The sequence below is a fragment of the Cydia strobilella genome, chromosome 4 (assembly GCF_947568885.1).
Source record: "Cydia strobilella chromosome 4, ilCydStro3.1, whole genome shotgun sequence".
In the NCBI taxonomy this organism is placed as follows: Eukaryota; Metazoa; Arthropoda; class Insecta; order Lepidoptera; family Tortricidae; genus Cydia; species Cydia strobilella.
The window spans coordinates 18,537,985-18,559,881 of NC_086044.1; the positions used below are offsets into that span (position 1 = coordinate 18,537,985).

At 38.6% G+C, this 21,897-nt stretch overlaps 1 protein-coding gene across 1 annotated transcript; it reads right to left on the reverse strand.

The window, feature by feature from the left end:
• Window positions 1–32: 32 nt before the first annotated feature.
• LOC134740781 (transmembrane 9 superfamily member 2) lies at window positions 33–21,076 on the reverse strand. Its single transcript, XM_063673393.1, has 10 exons — window positions 20,733–21,076; window positions 20,092–20,484; window positions 18,233–18,388; window positions 16,431–16,766; window positions 15,388–15,480; window positions 7,743–7,948; window positions 7,131–7,290; window positions 5,491–5,652; window positions 4,908–5,058; window positions 33–3,518 (listed from the first exon to the last, which is right to left on the reverse strand). Exons 1-10 carry the CDS (start codon window positions 20,862–20,864, stop codon window positions 3,328–3,330), a joined length of 1,980 nt encoding a protein of 659 aa, XP_063529463.1. The 5' UTR covers window positions 20,865–21,076; the 3' UTR covers window positions 33–3,327.
• Window positions 21,077–21,897: the final 821 nt, after the last annotated feature.

Here is a 21,897-nt window from a genome sequence, read left to right on the forward strand (position 1 = left end):
TTCGGTTAACTAAGCATAGTTTAAAAACATAATTGATTAATTACATTTATTGACAATATTTGTAAACACACCGATGATAACGCGACATAAATAAAATAAAGGTCACTAAATTATATCTTAAACTTTATTCAAATTTGATTTCTAAAATAGTATAGCTCAAAATTTCAAGAAATCTGGTTTATGTGGAGGTAAAGGGTATGTGTATATGTAAATTGTATGTATTTTTTTTCACACAACTACATAGAACAAGCACTTCTCAACCATTTTTTTCTCAAGTGACAGACTACGCATCTAATTTCTTTTTGCAGAATTTTCTGTAATAATTTTAGATATGCTATAAGTACTTATTCGTTATATTTATTTCTATCTATCCATCCTTTGCCTTTTTACAGTCAAATTACGCGAACACAATGCAACTGAAAACCAATAAATAAAATCTTAAGATAAGCTACAATCATGCATGAGCAGGATCTTAAAATATTGTCGAAAAAATATACGTGCATTGACTGTGGCACGTTTCGTTCTTCTCAACTCCGCTTTCTTAAGTTAAAAAGCAAGTGTGTAGTGTTATTAGAAATTTTGCTCCACGGAAGAAATGGTAAGTTTCCTGCTCAAGTAACTGGTACAACCAGTAGTGCTACAAGGAATATAAAAATTCAGTGTGACTTGGCTGTGCTAATACAACAAATATGCATATACATAAGGGTAATGTGACATTGATTGCAAACAAATTAAAGTACACAATTCTTAAGTTTATACAAAATCAAAAAAGAATTAGACCAAGAAAAGTCTGCAGATTTTGACAGCACACGCAGTGCCAGTGTTATTTATACGTCATAATTTCATGCAAGTTTGACGTTTAACCTTTTGGACGCCAATGACGGATATATCGGCACGGCAGGTCCAACGCCAAAGACGGATTAATCGGTCAAAGACCACAGAGCAAGATAGACCTACGTGCATGTGCATAAAGTTCAATTTCAGTTTTGACACTTCGGTGACGTGGCGTCCGATGACAGTTTTTGTGTTTGACACGGCGTCGAAAAGGTTAAAATAACAGCTGCACTGCGAGTGCGGTTAAAATATCTGCAGACTTTTCTTGGTTTGACTCTATATGTACATCCAAAAGGTCTGGTAGAGTATTTTACAACAGTGCAGAAGTAGTAGACCACGAACTTTGTTTTAATGTAAAAGACTACAAGGAAATAAGAAAGCTGTCAAATCAGCATGATTTGAGGTTTCGAGCATTCCGCGCTTTAGTTGACGTCTTTGGCGGTCAAATGGTTAAAAGTCCGGCTAGGTTAGTATTATGCAATGAAATAATTTGGCAATACAACCTTCTGTTAAAAATTGACGCTTATGGAGGTGTTCCCCAATTATTCATATCCAGATTGACGTATCTGGACTCAAAACATATTATAAGAAGACTTAGTGTAATTAGTGAGATACCCGCTTATTCATAAAACCTTACGGGCCTGATTAAGTTAAATTACGTTTTATTTTATCCCTTTCTTACAAATACATAGGTCAAAATGGCAGTTAAAGACAAACGATTCATAGCTAATTCAGGCCAGTAACGAGTTTATGAATAACGCCATAGTAAGAGGGCAATATTTTTTTTTGTTTTATTCTGATAGAATACACTAAATAAAAAAACCGGCCAAGTTCGAGTCGGATATCGCGCACCGAGGGTTCCGTACTTTTTAGTATTTGTTGTTAAAGCGGCAACAGAAATACATCATCTGTGAAAATTTCAATTGTCTAGCTATCACGGTTCATGAGATACAGCTTGGTGACAGACAGGCAGACGGACAGCGGAGTCTTAGTAATAGGGTCCCGTTTTTACCCTTTGGGTACGGAACCCTAAAAACAGGCCTCGAAATTTTAAATAATCACGTACCGGACGACAAATAAGACTTATATATTTATAAATGTAAGTCAAGCAGTCTAAATCGTTATAGGTACGGATAACTGGTATCACAAGTACTTATACCTACTCTAATGTACGAACAATATTTTGAAGAGACTTCAACATAATGTGTCGTTTTTGACATTTTGCAGTACGACCAGGAAAGAATTAACCTTTTGGACGCCAATGTACGATATATACTCACCGTAGGTTCAACGCCAAAGACCGATTAATCGGTGATAGACAACAGAGCAACATAGACCTACACGCATATGCATAAAGTTTAATTTCAGTTTTGACACTTCGGTGACGTGGCGTCTGGATGACTGCTTTTGTTTGACACGGCGTCGAAAAGGTCATACTTTCTAACATAATATAACTACTTTAGTTGACCATGTTACTTTGACAAGGTAAGATTGCGGTTAGGCAGCCAGCTGTATTGGAATTTAACTGAATATGAAATCTGTATCATCCTACAAAATCTCAATTAACAATTACTTATTGCGCACATCAACTTTTTCATAATTTTAATCCCTAATTTCGTTTACATCATTCACTTTTGTGCAACAAAAAACCGTTATAAAGTATTGCAAGAAATGGTTTGAAAAAAACATTAATAATGTGTCAAATCAGCAAATCGAATGTACATTTGAGATCCAACAGCAAATGTACTTTATCATAAGGACGCTTTAAGTTCATGCAATACTTTGCATATTCCTTTTGACTGATTACATTCGTTTATTATCTGTACTCTCCCCTATCGGATATCTGCAGTAAAAACGCCCTCAGTAGTGTTGACGTCAAAGATATGTATACATTTTTCACTTCATCACAACTAAATATGTACGATTTAAAAGGTTAACATATCAAAATATTTAAATGAGAACGGTTTCACTCACTTGTATTTTTAGTCGCTTTTGGCGACATGTTTCGGATTCTTTGGGAATCCTTCCTCAGGCACAAGTGTAAGAATCCGAAACATGTCGCCAAAAGCGACTAAAAATACAAGTGAGTGAAACCGTTATCTAAATATTTTGAAATATAGTTCGGTTAACATATCTTCGACGCCGACTTACAGGCCAAAAAAAGGTTCAGCATACTTTCAACCTTGATGAAGTTGAAATTTTATGTTTATTATTTAGTGCTTATCATCTTTTGGTTAAACATACATAAATCCAACTACTGATGTGCCGTCGGAGTATCCAAAATTGAAAAATATCGGAAACTTCTCATATTTTAGTATGGGGATCGAAACTTTTCGTTTCCATGATAAAAGTTTACTTAATTTCCTAATTTTTCCGAGCACTTTTCCAACATGAAACTTCGCAACTAGCACATCTGTAACTCCAACTATACACTGATGTATTAAAATCCTTACACATCCCAAACATCTGAGACACGGAGCATACTTAGTCCATCTAATCTACCTTAACTACACTGTAAATCTTCCTCACGAACCAGAAGCAAGCCATGAATCCTATAGTGCCCGTTAAAAGGAAAAATAGGAATACCATGATCAGCGTGTAACCGAAGTACAGGAAAGTCGAGGCGGCGTCTTCTATGTTCAATTTGGTGACGAAGTAATGACAGCAGTAGACGAAGAGATAACCTGAAAGGTCGCAAAATTTCGGTTAGTTTAGAACATAATTGCTATCATAACATTTAAGATTTTTCGCGTTTTGAATACATATCAAATCACATTTACAATCGGGTCTATCGCGAATTTATTTTGTTACCTTTATTTACCGACGTTTCGACACAGGTTTCACTGGTCAATAATTGCATCAATAACATCATTTCATGGTAATTGCTATCAATAACCATGGCTGTCTAGAGCCTAACTCAGCGGATTCTTTATTACAACCAGTTGAATATGTTTATACAAAGGCTGTGGCTTGAGGCACCTAGAATAAACAACTACTACGCGAATAGAACCCTAAGTAAACGTATTTCATACCTACTTAATAGTTTGCCTGAAACCATCAGATGAAATGAAATGAAATTGTTAAAAAACATTTCCATACATTATAACATTTAAAACTTTCGCGGTTTAAACACATATTAAATCACATTTAGAAACGATTGAAATCAAGAAGCACCCCAGAAATTTTAATAGGGAAGATGGTTTTAACTTATCGGCAACTTGGGGACCAGTGATCCAGAAGTTAAAGCCAAGGGATCTATCTTCGGATGTGTGCGCGGATGTTGTGAGTGTTGTGTGTCGGACTATTGACAATAATTAACTTTTATGTGTAGTGGGTGGTTTGAAAATGTGATGTCTACCTCGAACTTTAAATGCACTTTTCGTGGGGTAGTCACACAAATCTCTGTTTTGACATTTTGCTGGGACGTCAGTTAGCTGCGACCACGACCAGTGAAACCTGTGTCGAAACGTCGGTAAATAAAGGTAACAAAATAAATTCGCGATAGACCCGTTTCTAAATGTGATTTAATATATTTCCATACATTTTACTAAATAATACATGTTCATATAGTGAAACACACCCGACTTGTCAGTAGAAAAAAGGCGCAAAATTTAAATTTTCTATGGGAGATCAACCCTTCGCGCCTACATTTTTTAAATGTGCCGCCTTTTTCTACTGTAACTATGAGATATTTTATGCTCAGTGTACAATTTTAGCAAACAAATAAACTCATTGTTTACTTTTGTGGGGCTGTTTACTGATAAATAATAAATATTATAGGGACATTTTCACACAAATTGACTAAGTCCCACGGTAAGCTCAAGAAGGCTTGTGTTGTGGGTACTCAGACAACGATATATATAATATACAAATACTTAAATACATACATAAAAAACATCCATGACTCAGGAACAAATATCTGTGCTCATCACACAAATAAATGCCCTTGCCGGGATTTGAAACCGGAACCATCGGCTTCATAGGCAGGGTGAGGGTCACTACACACTAGGCCAGACCGGTAGGCCGGACCGGTAATATTTTGCCATATTAAATAAATAAATAACAATAGTAACCAGCGGTTGAGCCGGAGGATAAGAAGGCGCGCCACCACCAGTGGTAGTCCTCCGCGCACAGGTGGAAGTAGCACAGCAGGATGGTGGTCTCCGAGCACGTGATCACCAGGATCACGAACACGAGGAACAGGAACCCGAACATGTAGTACATCTGGAAACATGGGTGATGGGAGTGTCATTAGTTATATTGCTCATAATTAACTAATACGGAACACGAGCAAATGGTACGAGACACAGACATATATGCATTTTTAGGGTGCCGTACCCAAAGGGTAAAAACGGGACACTATTACTAAGACTCTACTGTCCGCCTGTCTGTCTGTCCGTCTGTCTGTCACCAGGCTGTATCTCATGAACCGTAATAGGTAGAAAGTTGAAATTTTCACAGTTGATGTATTTCTGTTGCCGCTATAACAACAAATACTAAAAGTAAGGAACCCACGGTGGGCGAGTCCGACTCGCACTTGTCCGGTTTTTTTATTTTTACTCCTCTCAAAACCGCTATATTCACTATAAACTGAAATTGATATCATACACTAAAGAAAAACAAAGTTTTTTTCCCGGCTTATTTGATAAAACTTACCTGGCTGGACCACAGCGAATTGAGAATGAAGAACAGCTGTATGAAGATGCATCCAAACGGTAACACTCCACCCATGACGACACCGGGCACTGCTTGCGTGTACAGGGACTGCTCAGGGATCTGTCGGGGGATCTGATTCGTTCGCACGGGGTGGTCCAGAATCTGAGAACATATAACCGGAGGATTAGCAAAATAGTATCTCAAGTATGACATTCACACATGTAGCGTGTTACGATTCCCAAAAAAGTCACCAATCTAAACAAGTCTGTCAACTACTTTTACTTAATATAATAATAAACTATCTTTATTAGCCCTCAAAGCACTAGGTTTTTATGGCAAATTAAATTTATAGAGTTGAAAATTCCTTCTAAAATGTCTTCCTAAAGTCGAAGTAACCGCGTTGCGGAAACCTGCTCGGGTTACAATACAATGCATAACCCTCGTCCTAAAGTTATCGGCACGGAGACTCCGAACCACAGAGCCAGCAGCGCCAATAGGGTCGAGAATAGAACCACAGTCTATCGCACTTGTCACAAGGTTCGTATTTCTAATGTAATAACGTTAAAATGCCTCACCCTCTTCCTAAAGCCGAAGTAAGCGCCGATGAATGTTAGCGGCACGGAGACGCCGAACCACAGAGCCAGCAGCGCCAATAGGGTCGAGAATGGAACCACAGTCTATCGCACTTGTCACAAGGTTCGTATTTCTAATGTAATAATATTAAAATGCCTCACCCTCTTCCTAAAGCCGAAGTAAGCGCCGATGAATGTTAGCGGCACGGAGACGCCGAACCACAGAGCCAGCAGCGCCAATAGGGTCGAGAATGGAACCACAGTCTATCGCACTTGTCACAAGGTTCGTATTTCTAATGTAATAATATTAAAATGCCTCACCCTCTTCCTAAAGCCGAAGTAAGCGCCGATGAATGTTAGCGGCACGGAGACGCCGAACCACAGAGCCAGCAGCGCCAATAGGGTCGAGAATGGAACCACAGTCTATCGCACTTGTCACAAGGTTCGTATTTCTAATGTAATAATATTAAAATGCCTCACCCTCTTCCTAAAGCCGAAGTAAGCGCCGATGAATGTTAGCGGCACGGAGACGCCGAACCACAGAGCCAGCAGCGCCAATAGGGTCGAGAATGGAACCACAGTCTATCGCACCTGTCACAAGGTTCGTATTTCTAATGTAATAACGTTAAAATGCCTCACCCTCTTCCTAAAGCCGAAGTAAGCGCCGATGAAGTTATCGATCACAGAGCCAGCAGCGCCAATAGGGTCGAGAATAAAACCACAGTCTATCGCACTTGTCACAAGGTTCGTATTTCTAATGTAATAACGTTAAAATGCCTCACCCTCTTCCTAAAGCCGAAGTAAGCGCCGATGAAGTTATCGATCACAGAGCCAGCAGCGCCAATAGGGTCGAGAATAGAACCACAGTCTATCGCACTTGTCACAAGGTTCGTATTTCTAATGCAATAATATTAAAATGCCTCACCCTCTTCCTAAAGCCGAAGTAAGCGCCGATGAAGTTATCGATCACAGAGCCAGCAGCGCCAATAGGGTCGAGAATGGAACCACAGTCTATCGCACTTGTCACAAGGTTCGTATTTCTAATGTAATAACGTTAAAATGCCTCACCCTCTTCCTAAAGCCGAAGTAAGCGCCGATGAATGTTAGCGGCACGGAGACGCCGAACCACAGAGCCAGCAGCGCCAATAGGGTCGAGAATGGAATCGCAGCCGATGAGCCCTTGCCCCAGAGAACCAGGTTCATTATGAAGAACAGGGAGAACACCACGCTGAAATAAACAAGATTGCAAGGTTAAAATGTTTTGTGGATTTTATTTCAAATTCATGCTTCAATAACCCTATTGTTACCCTCTTTTAATTTGTACCTTGTTGTATAATAAATTAGGATGAATTTTGTTTGTATGAGAAAGCAATAATACAAAAGAAATGCTACTTTATTTTGGTTTTTGAAAGGTTCTAATTAGAATAAAACACTCAGGCCACCAGCGCGCATGTAATCAGGGCGCAGAGGTTGGCGGGCGACGGGAAACCGAGCCAAGTGACGCAAAGTTAGAGTTGGACCGAGGTAAGTCTGCAACGATTTTGATAGCATACGCAGTGCAAGTGTTATTTATACGTCATAATTTCATAGAAGTTTTGACGTTTAAAACAACACTTGCACTGCGTGTGCTATCAAAATCGTCGCAGACTTATCTCGGTCTGACTCTAGCATTAAACTCACCCAGGGCACACCATCGAAGTGAGCAGTATGTTGCTCTTCCACCTGCGTCCGCCGAAGCTCTTGTAGATACGCGCGCTGACATAACCAGCGGCCGCTCCGAGCAGCACCCAGGCAACCAGCGCGCACGTCATCAGGGCACCGCGGTTGGCGGGTGACAAGAAACCGAGGCACGCGAACGCGAGGGTCACCAGGGTCATACCGAACACCTGCAAATATTGATGATCAGGATATTTTGATATTTATAAGCGAAAGGTTAATATTATGTTTCTACTCGTCGACCGTAATGGTTGAATTAAGATTTCATGAGTTACGAGAAGGTGTCGTTGACCAACCCGCCGCCGCCGGGCCCCGGGCGGCCGGGGCGCGTACGAGTATGAGAGCGCAGTTGCTCGCGTATCTTAGCTGAATACTTTTGGTTTGTTTACCTGTATGATTCTACTAGTTTAAAGTATTATTTTTGTTGACTCGTAGAAAAAGTATTGTATACATTGATTGCTTGATTATAGCTCTTCAATCTCGTACCTGACTTAGGCAACTCAGCGTACTCGACTGAAAAGCTCTCCATTATATCACGATTGTATATATTAATCATTTTAAAATTAAATGTCGCCTTGAAGAACTCGTCATGACATGGGACGTTGTTTGCTATTTATTTTGCCCGTCCTCACTGTGTGCTTGGGATTCTCTTTTGAATATAGAATTATTTCGCTTCCCTCCGAATTCAACACACCTCGAAAAAATATTTCATATAACTTCCTCTTATACAATCTATCATTTCCTGCTGATTAACTTATCAAAACCCTTGGACCATAAAAATACCTAATGCCTTGATCACACGTACCGAGTACAGTGGCGAGAAAGCAAATTGGTACTCGGCCGAGAGAATAGGGTGTGTGAGTGAGTAGGTGATTACACGCATTTTGCTTTTCCTGGCGAGTCAGTTCATTTTCGAGAGATTCATTTGTGCGTCAACAGGAATAGCAAAAAGAAAAGAAAATGTGCACAAAACAAGGTCCGAGTGACTTGCTTATCATTTTGCTGGGCCGAGTACTCGTCACAAAGTACACACGAACCGAGCACGTGTGATCAAGGCATAATAGCAAAATTAATCAATTGGCGCTTAATAGGTTTTTCCCAAAATAATTAATGTGTGTTGGAGCGTTATCGCGGTCCGACCGCCAATTACCAGAATGGCGATAAAATCTCGCCCAGCTGACTGGGTCAACCGTGTAATAGTGATTACCAACAGAATTATACGTTTCCAAATCGCTACTATTTATTTTATTTTCTTTATTGGGGAAAAAAACAGATACAGGCCAGTGACAGTACACAGATAAGATTATAAAATGATAAGTTTAGCATGCATCCTAACACAATTCCCACTAGGAGTTCAGGCATTCATTTTAAGAAAGCGTTGTAATCGGAACTTAAACAGATATCCCTACTTATACTAAAACTTAACAATAACGATAATTACTCGTAACATAACTTAAGCAGCTAAACTTACATAAACACAAAAATAATGATTACACAAATTACAGTAAATAAGTAGTAGTACTAGTCAAGACTAATGGTATAATGGTAATGGTAGATTGAATGTTGTATTTTGTGATGTCGCGATCCTTTCCGTATAAGACTAAATTTTACAACAATGGAACAAATATGAGTTTGTTCGGAATCGAATCTGTAGTGCATTTTGACGGTTTTATAAAAGTTTAGGATTTATATTAGTAGAAGAAAAAGAATCTCAGTACATCTAAGGAATGGAATGCGCTCCCGCCATCTGTATTCCCTGATCAATATGACCTCGGTCTCTTTAAAACAAGAGTGAATAGGCTGTTACTGAACCGGTGAGCTCCATCTTAGGCCCTGTCTTCACTTTCCATCAGGTGTGACTAGGGCCAATCGCCGATCAGTTTATAATAAAATAAAAATAAAAAATCTACCAAATAATCGAAAGTCATACTAAAATCGCAAAATGTGTTTACGTAAGTGCATTAACCTCTTGTCTGTGTATGATAGGATCCTGACCGAATTTTTAGTCATCTTTTTGAACATTTTGCATTTTTTAGGACGATTTTTGCTGCTCTATACAGCACAACTGAGGTTTGAACCCAAGGTTTTTGACGACCACACACAAATGAAAGGTTAAGACGCTAGAATTTACTTTAAATGACGTACAACAGGAGTTATTGTCGTATATCGAAAATGTGGACTAATTTTTGTAAGATCATAATACATACTCCAACAAAAAATATACTTCGAATCGCACATGACCCCGTTCTTTCCAGTTTAGTTTTGTATGTACCAGAAAACGAGTGACATAAGTGCATGGAATTGTTACACTAATTCAAAATCTCATCTCCCACCAGTAAGCAACAAAATCGCATAATACGTAATCTGCTAATCTGATTCAATTTTATCTCCCAGCAGTAAGCAACAAAATCGCATAATACGTAATCTGATTCAGTAGGTATTTTAAGAAATTATTAACGTTCTTTGAAGTTCTGTTAAGTCAAGAGTTTAATTTAATTTAATTTAATTTAAACCTACAGATTCGGAGAGGCTACAGGCACAGCTGGATTATACATCTACGCCTCCAGATAAAAACACGGAAATCTCAGAGTTAACTGCGGAAATCAGAGGCCTACGTAGTGAGGTGTCCACGATTCAATCCCAGATTAAAGAGGTGCTGGACAAGCTTACACTTCATACCGAACGCCTGGAAACTATTTCCAACAGAATATCAGACAACGAGTCAAAAATCAAGTCTCTTGAAGCCAAACAATCGCAGACTGCTGAACTCCAAGAGACAGTGTCCAGGCTTCAAGACCAGTTGAACAAACAGGAACAAGTTGCTTTGAGAAATGAAGTCGAGATAGTTGGTTGCCCTGAAAGCTCTAATGAAAATCCCATCCATATTGTACTAACTACAGCAGCGAAAATTGGTGTGACTCTTACTCATTGTGACGTGGATGCTACCTGGAGGGCTGGTCCCCGCCTACGCTCGGCGTCGGGCATGGAAGGAGTTAATCACCGCATCCACCCTCGGCCAATAGCCGTCCGCTTTATCCGTCGTGCGACACGTGACGAGTTCCTTAAAGCTGCGAAGACTAGGCGCAATGTAACAACGGAAGATCTCGTCTTTAATGATAAAAACCCCCAAAGGATTTTTGTCAACGAGCGGTTGACTAGAGAAAATCGGCAGCTTTTTCGTGCCGCTAGACAACGGGCCACGATCGCTAAATTTAAACACTGCTGGACATCTTCAGGTTCGGTGTTTGTCAGGAAGCACGATAATTCGGCTGTTATTCACATCCGCAATCCTCTGGACTTGGATCGTATTACCGGGGATCCTAGCAAAGAATCCGAAAATCCCTATGCAACTCCTGGTATCGGAAATGCCGTGGACTCTTTTTCAGAAGAGAAGCATGTGTGATTGCCTCAAATTCTCAAACTTTAGCCATTTTTATTTAGAAACAAGTAGCCCAATATGTTTGCAAATTCTACCATATTCACTTATTCTACATTTAATATGCATTTTAGTTATACTAAAAAAATATACACTATTATATTCACACCCACTCACCTACACTCACACACTAATTAACATATACACACTCAATATCTCAGGCTACAATTATAATTATCAAGTGGATGCGCCGCTACACTATACTAGTCTCGCACTTAACCACCGCTTTATTAAGCCATGGCCGGACTAGACTTATTAGGGAATGAACTTGATAACTCATTCCCTGTAAACTGTCATGTTGCTGAATCTCCGGAGCACTGCTTGAATATTATAAAGCCTAATTTTTCTTTTAAAGTCCTTACATTTAATATCAGAAGCCTTCAACACAATTTTGATCAGTTCCTTGTTACATTCAACCGAATAAAGATAGTTTTTGACGTTGTAGTCTTGACAGAATGCTGGCTGAAGGAGGGCTCGGTTATAGGTCAGCTCGAGGGTTACTCCTCTTACCGCACTGAAAGATCTCACAATCAAGCTAGCGGAGTAGTCGCTTATGTTAGAAAAACCTTAAATGCCACAGTCACCGAACCAGTTATACAGGATACAGATAGTCTTTTTATATATGTACCGGAACGTTTTTCTTTGCTGGGCTTATACCGTTCCCCCTCTTTTGTAAATCCTATCCCATTCATACACTCATTAGATTCTTTCGTTAATAATAACTCACTAAATCCTAACAGCTTTATCGTTACGGGTGATATTAACATTAACATTAACTCTCCCTGTTCTGACACTCATGCATCCGAGTACTTATGTATGCTGGCTAGTCTGGGGTTTATGCCTGCAATTGATAAACCTACGAGGAACAATACCTGCCTGGATCACTTCTTTGTAAGGTCAGTGACGAATTTTGCGTCGGTGGTCTGTGTCTCTGATATTACAGACCATGACCTAATTATGATTGGTGTTACAGCCCCCAATAAGGTTAATCGCGCCAAGCCATCCAGAACCGTGATCAGCCATGATTTTGAAGCCATCGGAGCGGAGCTTAAAGAAGAAAACTGGCAGCCGGTCACTAGTAAAACATCAGCTACTGAAGCCGCAGAAGATTTTTACTCCATATTAACTAACCTAATTTCAAAACATTCTTCATGTAGATCTGTAAGTAATTCAAAATTAATTTTGAAACCCTGGATGACTCCAGGCTTGATTAAATGCTCTAGAGTCAAGGACAAACTACATGTCAATCACAGAAAAAACCCCTATAATGAAATAGCCAAAATTACTTATACTAGATACAGAAATTTTTATATAAGCATTTTACGAAAAACCAAGGATGATCATGACCGAAAACAACTTTTGGATAACAAAAAAAACCCGAGGAAACTTTGGAAAACTATTAGAGACATAGCTCACCTCAATCAGGAGAGGCATACTCCCCATGAACTAGCCACCATCAAGCCTAACTTTTCTGACTCCCTTAATCACACCAATGAATTTTTCTCATCAGTGGGCAAAAACCTAGCAAATGTTATACTCTCTGATAAAAACACGAGTGAGATGACACTTGCGACTAAAGTAGCTTTAACCAAATCCCCTCTTAGATCTATTTTTTTAAATCCTACCGACGATACTGAAGTAGAGAAATTAATCATGTCCTTAAACCCAGACTGCGCGTCTGGCATTGATAAAATAAACACTCGTATCTTAAAAAATCTAAAAAACTATATCGTCAAACCACTCGTTCATATTTTTAACCTCAGCATTTCATCGGGTTCTTTTCCGGAGTGTTGGAAAGTAGCTGCAGTGGTTCCCGTTCATAAAGGAGGTGACAAGAGCTGCCCCGGGAATTATCGCCCTATTTCTCTTCTCAGCAGTCTATCTAAAATGCTGGAAAAGATTATTAATAATCAACTAATCAATTTCCTTGAATCAGAACACCTGCTCTCCCAAAGACAATATGGTTTTCGAAAAAACAGATCTTCTGAACAAGCCGCCGTAAGGTAGTTAACCTTGTTTCTTCCTATCTTGACAGAGGAGAAACCTGCGTGGGAATTTTCCTAGATCTGGCTAAGGCATTTGATACTGTCTCAATACCGATATTGCTAAGGAAGCTTGAACTGTTAGGCATTCGCGGTATCGCATGGAACTGGTTCAAAAGCTACCTTACAAACCGGCAGCAGTGTGTAAGACTTGGCACTTTAGTCAGTGACTCAGCTCCGATAACCTTCGGTGTCCCGCAGGGAAGCATCCTCGGTCCCACTCTTTTTCTGATCTACCTCAATGACTTAATTTCTCTGCCCGTCAGTCAGGCAGAAATTATCTGCTACGCAGACGATACTGCTCTGCTGTTTCACGATGTGTCCTGGGAACGATGTTTTGCGGTAGCTGAGACAGGTTTGTCTGTGATTACCAAATGGCTCGCTAACAACCTGCTCTCACTTAATATTTCAAAAACAAAATACTTATGCTTTCATAAAACGGCTTCTTCTGCCCCCAGCTCCCGGCCAGATCTCAAGTTTTCTCGTGCCAATGCAGACGTCGATTCAGCCAGTCACTCGAGTAGAGTTTTCGGTGTTGTTAGTAATTGTACCGCCGTAAAGTATCTGGGCGTTACGCTTGATGAAAATCTTAATTTCAAAAAACACATCGAAATAATGTCTACTAGAGTCAGAAAGGTGATATTTATTATGAAGCTGCTACGAAATTCTGCTACGAGGGAATTGCTTAAGATTGTATACACTTCGATATGCGAATCCATCCTGTCTTACTGCATTGGCGTGTGGGGTGGCTCCACTAGCTCTGCACTACTGCCTCTCGAAAGGGCCCAAAGGTTTGTGCTCAAGGTCATGCTTGGGAAGCCTCGGTGGTTTCCAACGGTCACCCTTTATAAAGACGCGGATGTTCTTAGTGTGAGACAATTATTGATCCTACGAGTTGCAACTTACGTGCATCGAAAAACTATAAATTCCGAAGAATATCTTACCCTAATCCGTAATCGAATCTTCAAAGTTCCTACTCCCATCACAAAATCCGCATTCGCGAGGCGTTTGCCTAACTCCCTGCATCCTTATATTTACAATACAGTAGTAAAGGCCTGCAACATATCTAAAAAGTCTCCTCTTGAAGCAAAATTCGTAATTAAGAACTGGTTGAAAGGTCTTAACTACAGTCAAACTGAAATGCTGCTGAAGGTCGTCACCTAATCACTTACGTATGCTAACAATCTCTGTAGCCTTAATACATGCGCAACCCAACACACACTCACACACATACACACACACACACACACACATACACACACACACACACACACACACACAGAGACAGTTTTTCTTTAATTTTCTTTCTTTAAATTACTTAATTTCTTTAATTATTACTTCTATTAATGTCACCTAGTTTTTTACTTAACCTTTGTTTGTTTAATGCGAACCCGGCTACCACGTGACAGGCATTGCCTAGTGTGGGGCCACTGGATATTGTCGAATATTATTAAGGTTTTTTCTTTTAAATAAATATATTCTTTCTTCTTTCTTTCTTTCTTCTTTCTTTCTAATCTTAAACATTTAGTCTGGAGAATACCTACGATAATAATGACAATGACGCAATATTATCGAGCGTCATTACTTACACCATTTATAAAAGATTACACGTTATCGCGTTTTTAACCTTTTGAACGCTTTACATCATAAACAAAAACGTCACTGTCACGCCAAGGTAACGAGCGCAAGCGAGCGAATGTAAACTTTACTTGAGAGTGTCAAGGTTACTTTGACAGCGTCCGCCATAACACCTATAGTGGTCCTTGGCGCTGTGGGCACGACTAGTAACGAGGGGTTCTTGGCGTTCAAAGGGTTAACGAAGGTTTACCGGTTTCACCAAAACCTTTTTTTAAGAGAATAATATAAAAGACCCAGTGCATTATGCGTAATGGTCACGTAGACCACGCGTAGAAGTACAAATTGATAGGAAGACAATTAGGGATAGAATTTAAAAAAAAAAACATTCTTATTGAACCTTTACAACATTTAAAGATATGTGTCACACTTCAAGGTCCGAAGATATGTGTCACCTGCAATAGTTCAGGGCTTAGGCAGTGCGTTGTCTGTTCAGTATTTATATAGCTATTGTGACTGTTATGTTTATTTAGATTAAATTGATCGTTAGTTTCACCTGTGCCCCGGATCCCAGGAAGACAGCCAGCAGCATTCCCCGCCGCGGCGGCCGGAAAACATCTCCATGCACCAGTTTCCAACCAAACTCTTCCTGTAGGACAACAGCAAATACTTATTACGTAATTTGTTCATCGTTTGAGAGAAACGGATCTAGAATGGTATAATTTTGGTGCTGACACTATCCTCTCGCCACCCACATGCCAAAACTTGGCAAGACAAATGCAATTTTGTTTTGTCAATATAAAGTTTAAAATACAATGGATGGATGGATACAATGAATGGAAGTTTAAAATAGACGACATAAAGTTGCTTATTATGTTCAAGAGCAAAAAATAAAATCATCTATTACGACCCTTATTGACTTAGCATTAAAGTCCAAAATCTGCCATACAATACAAACTGCCAGCCCAGCCGGCGCGCCCCCGACCGGCCCAAGTAAAATTTTCTTTCCATTTTTATCCTCAACTATATCGGTCCTCACTGCTCGGACCAATAAATTGCCCCGGATAAAAATGGATCGCTTTATGCCGTTGTTGTACAATCTACTATTTATAGAGGAAAAAAATGCATGGTTTTCAAGTGCTGCTTTTGGATCTTGTTAACGTTTTGTCGTTAGGGTTTATTTCGTTATCTATACCCTCTGTCATTCATTATGATAACTTGAAATATAATATTAGCTCTATAATACCTGAATACCTAACTCATACTGCGGTAAAAAATAATTTTAATTCTACTTCCCTCCTTTAATATTATCAAAGACATATTTAATTAACTCTATCCTTCTTTCCACATTATTTTAAATAAGTAACAGTCACCGCCTGCTGTATACACGGTGGCAAAAAAATAAGTGCATTCCTGTTGCCAGGGAGGTTTTGGGATTATACTGAGCAACTTTTACTATGGGACTAACCCCGAAATCGCGAAAAATAATTTGCATGTTTCATACACTTTGGCTGGTCCATTTTTTATGGGAGGGCAAATTTTTTCTATGGTCTTATTTTTTAAGCCACCCTGTATAATATTGAATTAACAGTTTCTTACCTGAGCATCTTCTCCACACTCCATCTGATTATATCTCGCAATATCCTTATGAAGAGTCCTCAACAAAATCATAGCAACCATTCCACTAAGGAACAGGACTATAACCAGTGAGTTCAAAATGGAGAACCACTGAATATTCGTATGCGGCATCGATTCAAGGATGTAGTCCCATCGGGATGACCATTTGATGGTGTTGTTCCGGTGAAAGGTGACATGGTAGGAATAGGTGATGGAGAAGGTCTCGTCTCCGGTGAGCATGTTGGGTATTTCGAGGGGAGTTCGAGCACTGCAGTCTAGCTTTTCAGTATTCGTGTGCCGGATGCTGGCTGGTTTGATCTGCGATACAATTGAAATAAAGAAGATCAGGGACAAAGCATTTCAAAATATAAAAACCGGCCAAGTGCGAATCGGACTCGCGCACCGAGGGTTCCGTATTTTTTAGTATTTGTTGTTATAGCGGCAACAGAAATACATCATCTTTGAAAATTTCAACTGTCTAGCTATCACGGTTCATGAGATACTGCCTGGTGACAGACAGACAGCGGAGTCAGTGGTTTAGTAATAGGGTCCCGTTTTTACCCTTTGGGTACGGAACCCTAAAAAGCAAATTAAATTAAATATCAAATGCTAAAGTAGTTCTCGAGATATTTAGCGATGTGACAGATGGACGGACGGCCAGTTTTCTTTGTGGTAGTGCGCAAACGAGCAGAGTTGCACCATAAGGGTTTGTTTTTACCTTTTCTGTACATTACCCTAAAAACGACAATAACCGCGTTCAAAGGTTTAATTAAACTAATGGCTTTCACTTGTGTCACTAACTTCAAACTGGTAAAATCCATTCGACCCTCTCAGCAAATATCTAAAAGTATTACCTTTTCTAAATAGGTATCAAAATCGCATAATCTGACAGATGGATTTACCCGAGTTTGAAGTTAAGCGACTCACATATGGATACTATATTAATCACCAAGTTATATATCTATATTATCAATAAATAACCTGTCATTAATATTAATCTGAAGATGGTTTTATCATGACATACGATTATACATATATCATGAGTAACGATCGGGGATTAGGTTGCCAAGCTACGGGATGTCAAGTAAAAATGTTTGTACCGTGTACCTATGGATAGATGGATCTACGCTATATGCTCGCGACATCGATTGAACAGTTCGGACATTAATGGTATTTAACTGTAGGTAAAACATAATAACATAAATAGCATAATTATTATGGTCATTTACTCCACGTGGCATCCAAATCGCCACAATCACTGAACATGAATTCATGACACGCAATATTTGTTTTGTTTTAGACATGGCACAAAAACAAAGTTTGTCATTCAAATTTCTATTCTAATTGACCCAAAGCATCTTAATTTTAGCTTGAGGAAAAATGCTTTATGTATGTCTGTGTAATTATTCCGGACTATTATAGTCCAGATGATCTCCTCCACAGGCTGCATTTTTCAATCATTCTCAATTCTCATGAAATTTTGTGAATAGGTTCAATATTTATCCTCCTAAGGCCCACCATGCAAAAAAAATTGGCATTGGAATTTGAAATTTATAGTGAAGGAAATATGGTTGAATTTGTTTTGAAATCGAACGAAACAAAAGAAATGCAACTCTGTACTAATTAACAGTTTAAATTACATTGAAGTAAGTCACAATACTCATAATACAGGTAGAACCATAGACTTCAGGAGATTAAATGTTTTTTTTTTGTTGATTCTATTTTGAATAATTTTCAATATGGCAAATTTGTGAAGTTTGCAGCTCACAGAGCCACAAGTTTACCTTAGCCGAGATAATCCTGCCGCCATTCTCGCCGAAGCCGACGCCCCACTCCTCCTCGGCGCCGCTGTGGTACGTTATCTCGATGTCCACGTGGTTGAACAGGAAGTATGCGCCGACCGGGGCCTGATTAGTGGCTACGATCGGTGTACATGTGTCCTGTATATAAATTTATTAATTTAGGGAAAAAGTGGATTTCACCTTATACAAAAACCGGGAGTCAATATCAGAATACTTTTGTCCCCCTTATTTATTTGGACATAATTATGATGAAGCGTTTGGATATTTTGATGATATTTTTGATGTCTCATATTGGTAGAAGTAACTAATTACTCCCAATCCACTAGAAATATCATTGAAATATAAAGACATCCAGGCATTTTGCCACGGCTCATGGGAGCACAACTAATCCTATAAATTGACATAGGCACTAGTTTTTTCATCGAAATATAAAGACACTTCATGAAAAGTGTTTATTGACCCTGGGCTCAGAGCGTCAAGCAATATTCAACCTAAATTATGTAATGGATAGTTTTTAAATATTTTAATAGATTAATATTTATGTTTATAATAATTTTAGTAAGACACTAAGGTAGCACTAATTCTTGATGTATGCTACAGATGTCTCAGTGCTGTGGCACACTAGCATAAGGTATGCAATAGAGTCCAATTGCAGGAATGATAACAACACAAACTTTTGTTTATTAAAATGCCACAAGTTGTGTTTATCCCACATACATGGCCATGTGTTTTGTACTGAAAGCAACCAAACAAATGGTAGATTATACACATTCCATATTAACCAAGTGATCAATAAATCGATGTTTATATATTTGTTACAGTTATTTTATTTGTATTTCATGGATAGATTCGATCAAACCAGGTGTTATAACACTGTTAATTTTTTTGGTTTTTTGTAGTGGCTAATTGATTCTTTTTTGTTTACCCACCTACAGGACACGAACACTGTCCCTATTCAGAGTCCCGACGCCTGCCACTAATGCTGGGGTATGAGCTCCGCTGCATAGAATTTGTGATAATTACTATAAATGCCTAGTCTCAGTTGACATATTTAATTATACCCGATCTAACTTCAAGCGCAAAGTCAGCTTGCTTCTATAATTTTAATTTTCATATTGTAGCTTCATTTCTTTTGTACTGTTTATATACTGTAATTTGGGCCGCACTCGATAAACCTATATTCGTGTTTATGTAGATACCTACTTATGTGATACAAGTAAATATCCTTCTTATTAAGTTTTAGTATAGGTAAGGATATTTGTTTAAGTTCCGATTACAACGCTGTCCTAAAATTACTGTCTAAACTCCTAGTGGGAATTGTATTAGGATGTAGGCTAAATTTATCATTTTATAATCTTATCTGTGTATTGTTACTGGCCTGTATCTGTTTTTTCCCCAATAAAGAAAATAAAATATGAATTTTGAATTGAGCCATCGTGCAATCAATCAATATTGTATTTATTAAAAAAAAAACTACAAAAAAAATTTTTTTTTGGAGAATGTAATCTTATTAGACTGCCCCGGCAAACCTTCTTTCAAACCTTAGAAAGGATAATTATCTATGATAGTTATCTTGATAATCATCGTGATGTTTATGCCTGATAATTATCAATGTGATAATAACCCAAAATTTACGAAAGTTCTAAGACGAGATTAAGAAATTATTATTTTAAGTATTAAATTATTTTTATTATTAGATTTTAAAATTTACTAAAGCATTCAAAGAAAATAAATATACTAAATATAGCACCATCCATACCTGGGATAATTATCGCAATAATTATCAAAGACTATAATTATCTCGATAATTTCGAACCCTGACTTTATTTTAAAAATCTTACCAAATCCCTCCTGACTTGGCAGCCCATAGGGAATCCAGTACTGCAATAAGTCTTCTCCTTGTCCACCAAGTAGCACCAGGTCACCGGCATATTGTCCAGTATCCAGTGATGCTGATAATACAGCGCCATTCCCATCTTCAACAAGTTCAACTTCTTCAAAGACTCAGGGTTTGAGCCCTTGTAAGTCTTTGTACACACAGCTGCACAATCCACATTCTCCATAAAGTTCAGCTTGTATGGACTAGGCCTAATTCGCTCCCCGAACACAACTTGACCAAGATTCTCGACTGGCGATTGAGTTTCATCTGTTGTGCAGAAATCAAAGTGGTGATATTCAAATGGTATCACTGACTCTTCTGTGTTTAATCTGTTCACATACAATGGGATTTCATTCTGAAACAAATACACATATGTTTCATATGATTTAACATGTTCTGCAACAAGATTTTTTTGTAAATGGTATTTTGGTATTACAATTATAGATGTTAGAGCACAATTAGTACCGCTATTTATGCCTTATCACGAATTTCACAGTAAAAAGTAATAAATCGCAACATGAAATTGTCAATGCGGTGACGGCTTATACGGGCAAAACGTCCTGAGCGTATGCACTGAATTTCACATGCATTATCTGTACTTACTTTGCAAGTGTTTGCGTTATCCTCGCCGGTTTTACTGCAGTAATTTACCGGGGCTAAGCCGGGTAAATAGAACGCTTTTACACATGTCAAAAGCGATAATGCGCAAACGAATAACGAAGCTGTCGTGATCATGATGAGATGTTATTCCTTTACTAACACATCAAAAAACTAATTAAATTGCAAAGACACGCGTTATTACAGTCCACATAATCAATCTTTACGTTCAACACACAAAATATTTGTAGAAAAGTATTGTTTTTCCTTCTTCTGTCGATTTTTCTGAGATCTTTACACGGCACGGTCCTGGAAAACGTCACCACAGTGAGTGTTGCTAGTCGTGGAAATAAATATGTCACAATACTTTTCCGTTTCACTCAAAAGGCGTGTTGGAATATGAACTAAAAACAAAAAAAAACCGAAACTTTAGTCTGGCAAACCCAACTTGTCAGTAAATAAAATATAGTCTCTCAAGCCATTTCCGTCATTAGAAAAAAGCGGCAAATTTATAAAATGTAGGCGCGAAGGGTTATCGTCCCATAGAAATTTTGTTTGACAGACTATATAAACAAAAAAAAAAAACTGTACTCATCCCTTTTGTTTTGGGCGTCAGATTATATTATGACATAGTATATAGTATGACATAGATTTATAAGGCAAGATCCGCAAGATATAGTTGGTCAAGCAAATCTTGTCAGCAGAAAAAGGCGCGAAATTCAAATTTTCTATGGGACGATATCCCTTCGCGCCTACATTTTTTAAATTTGCCGCCTTTTTCTACTGACAAGATTTGCTTGACCAGCTATAGATTCCTAGTCCTTGGCTTTACTTTTGGCAGATTAGCCGTATGGGGACTATAGTTGGTCAAATCAAATTGTCATCATTTCTAATAGGGAATATTACGCGAAACTCTGCGTAGGGGGCGCTAATACCACAATCAGAGGGTCTATCGCGAAACAAGAAAATCGAAATTTCGTTATCTAACATCTCTGTCAATCTTGCGCATTCGAGCAATAAAGAGGCAGATAGCGAAATTTCGGATTCGCGTTTCCCGGTAGATCCTCTGTAGACAAACCGCCTTGATGCATCAATGTCATATTTTATTATCTCTGAAAACTTGTCAAAAACCTGTTAAAGGTACAGTATGTATAAGTTACTCTATGGTTTA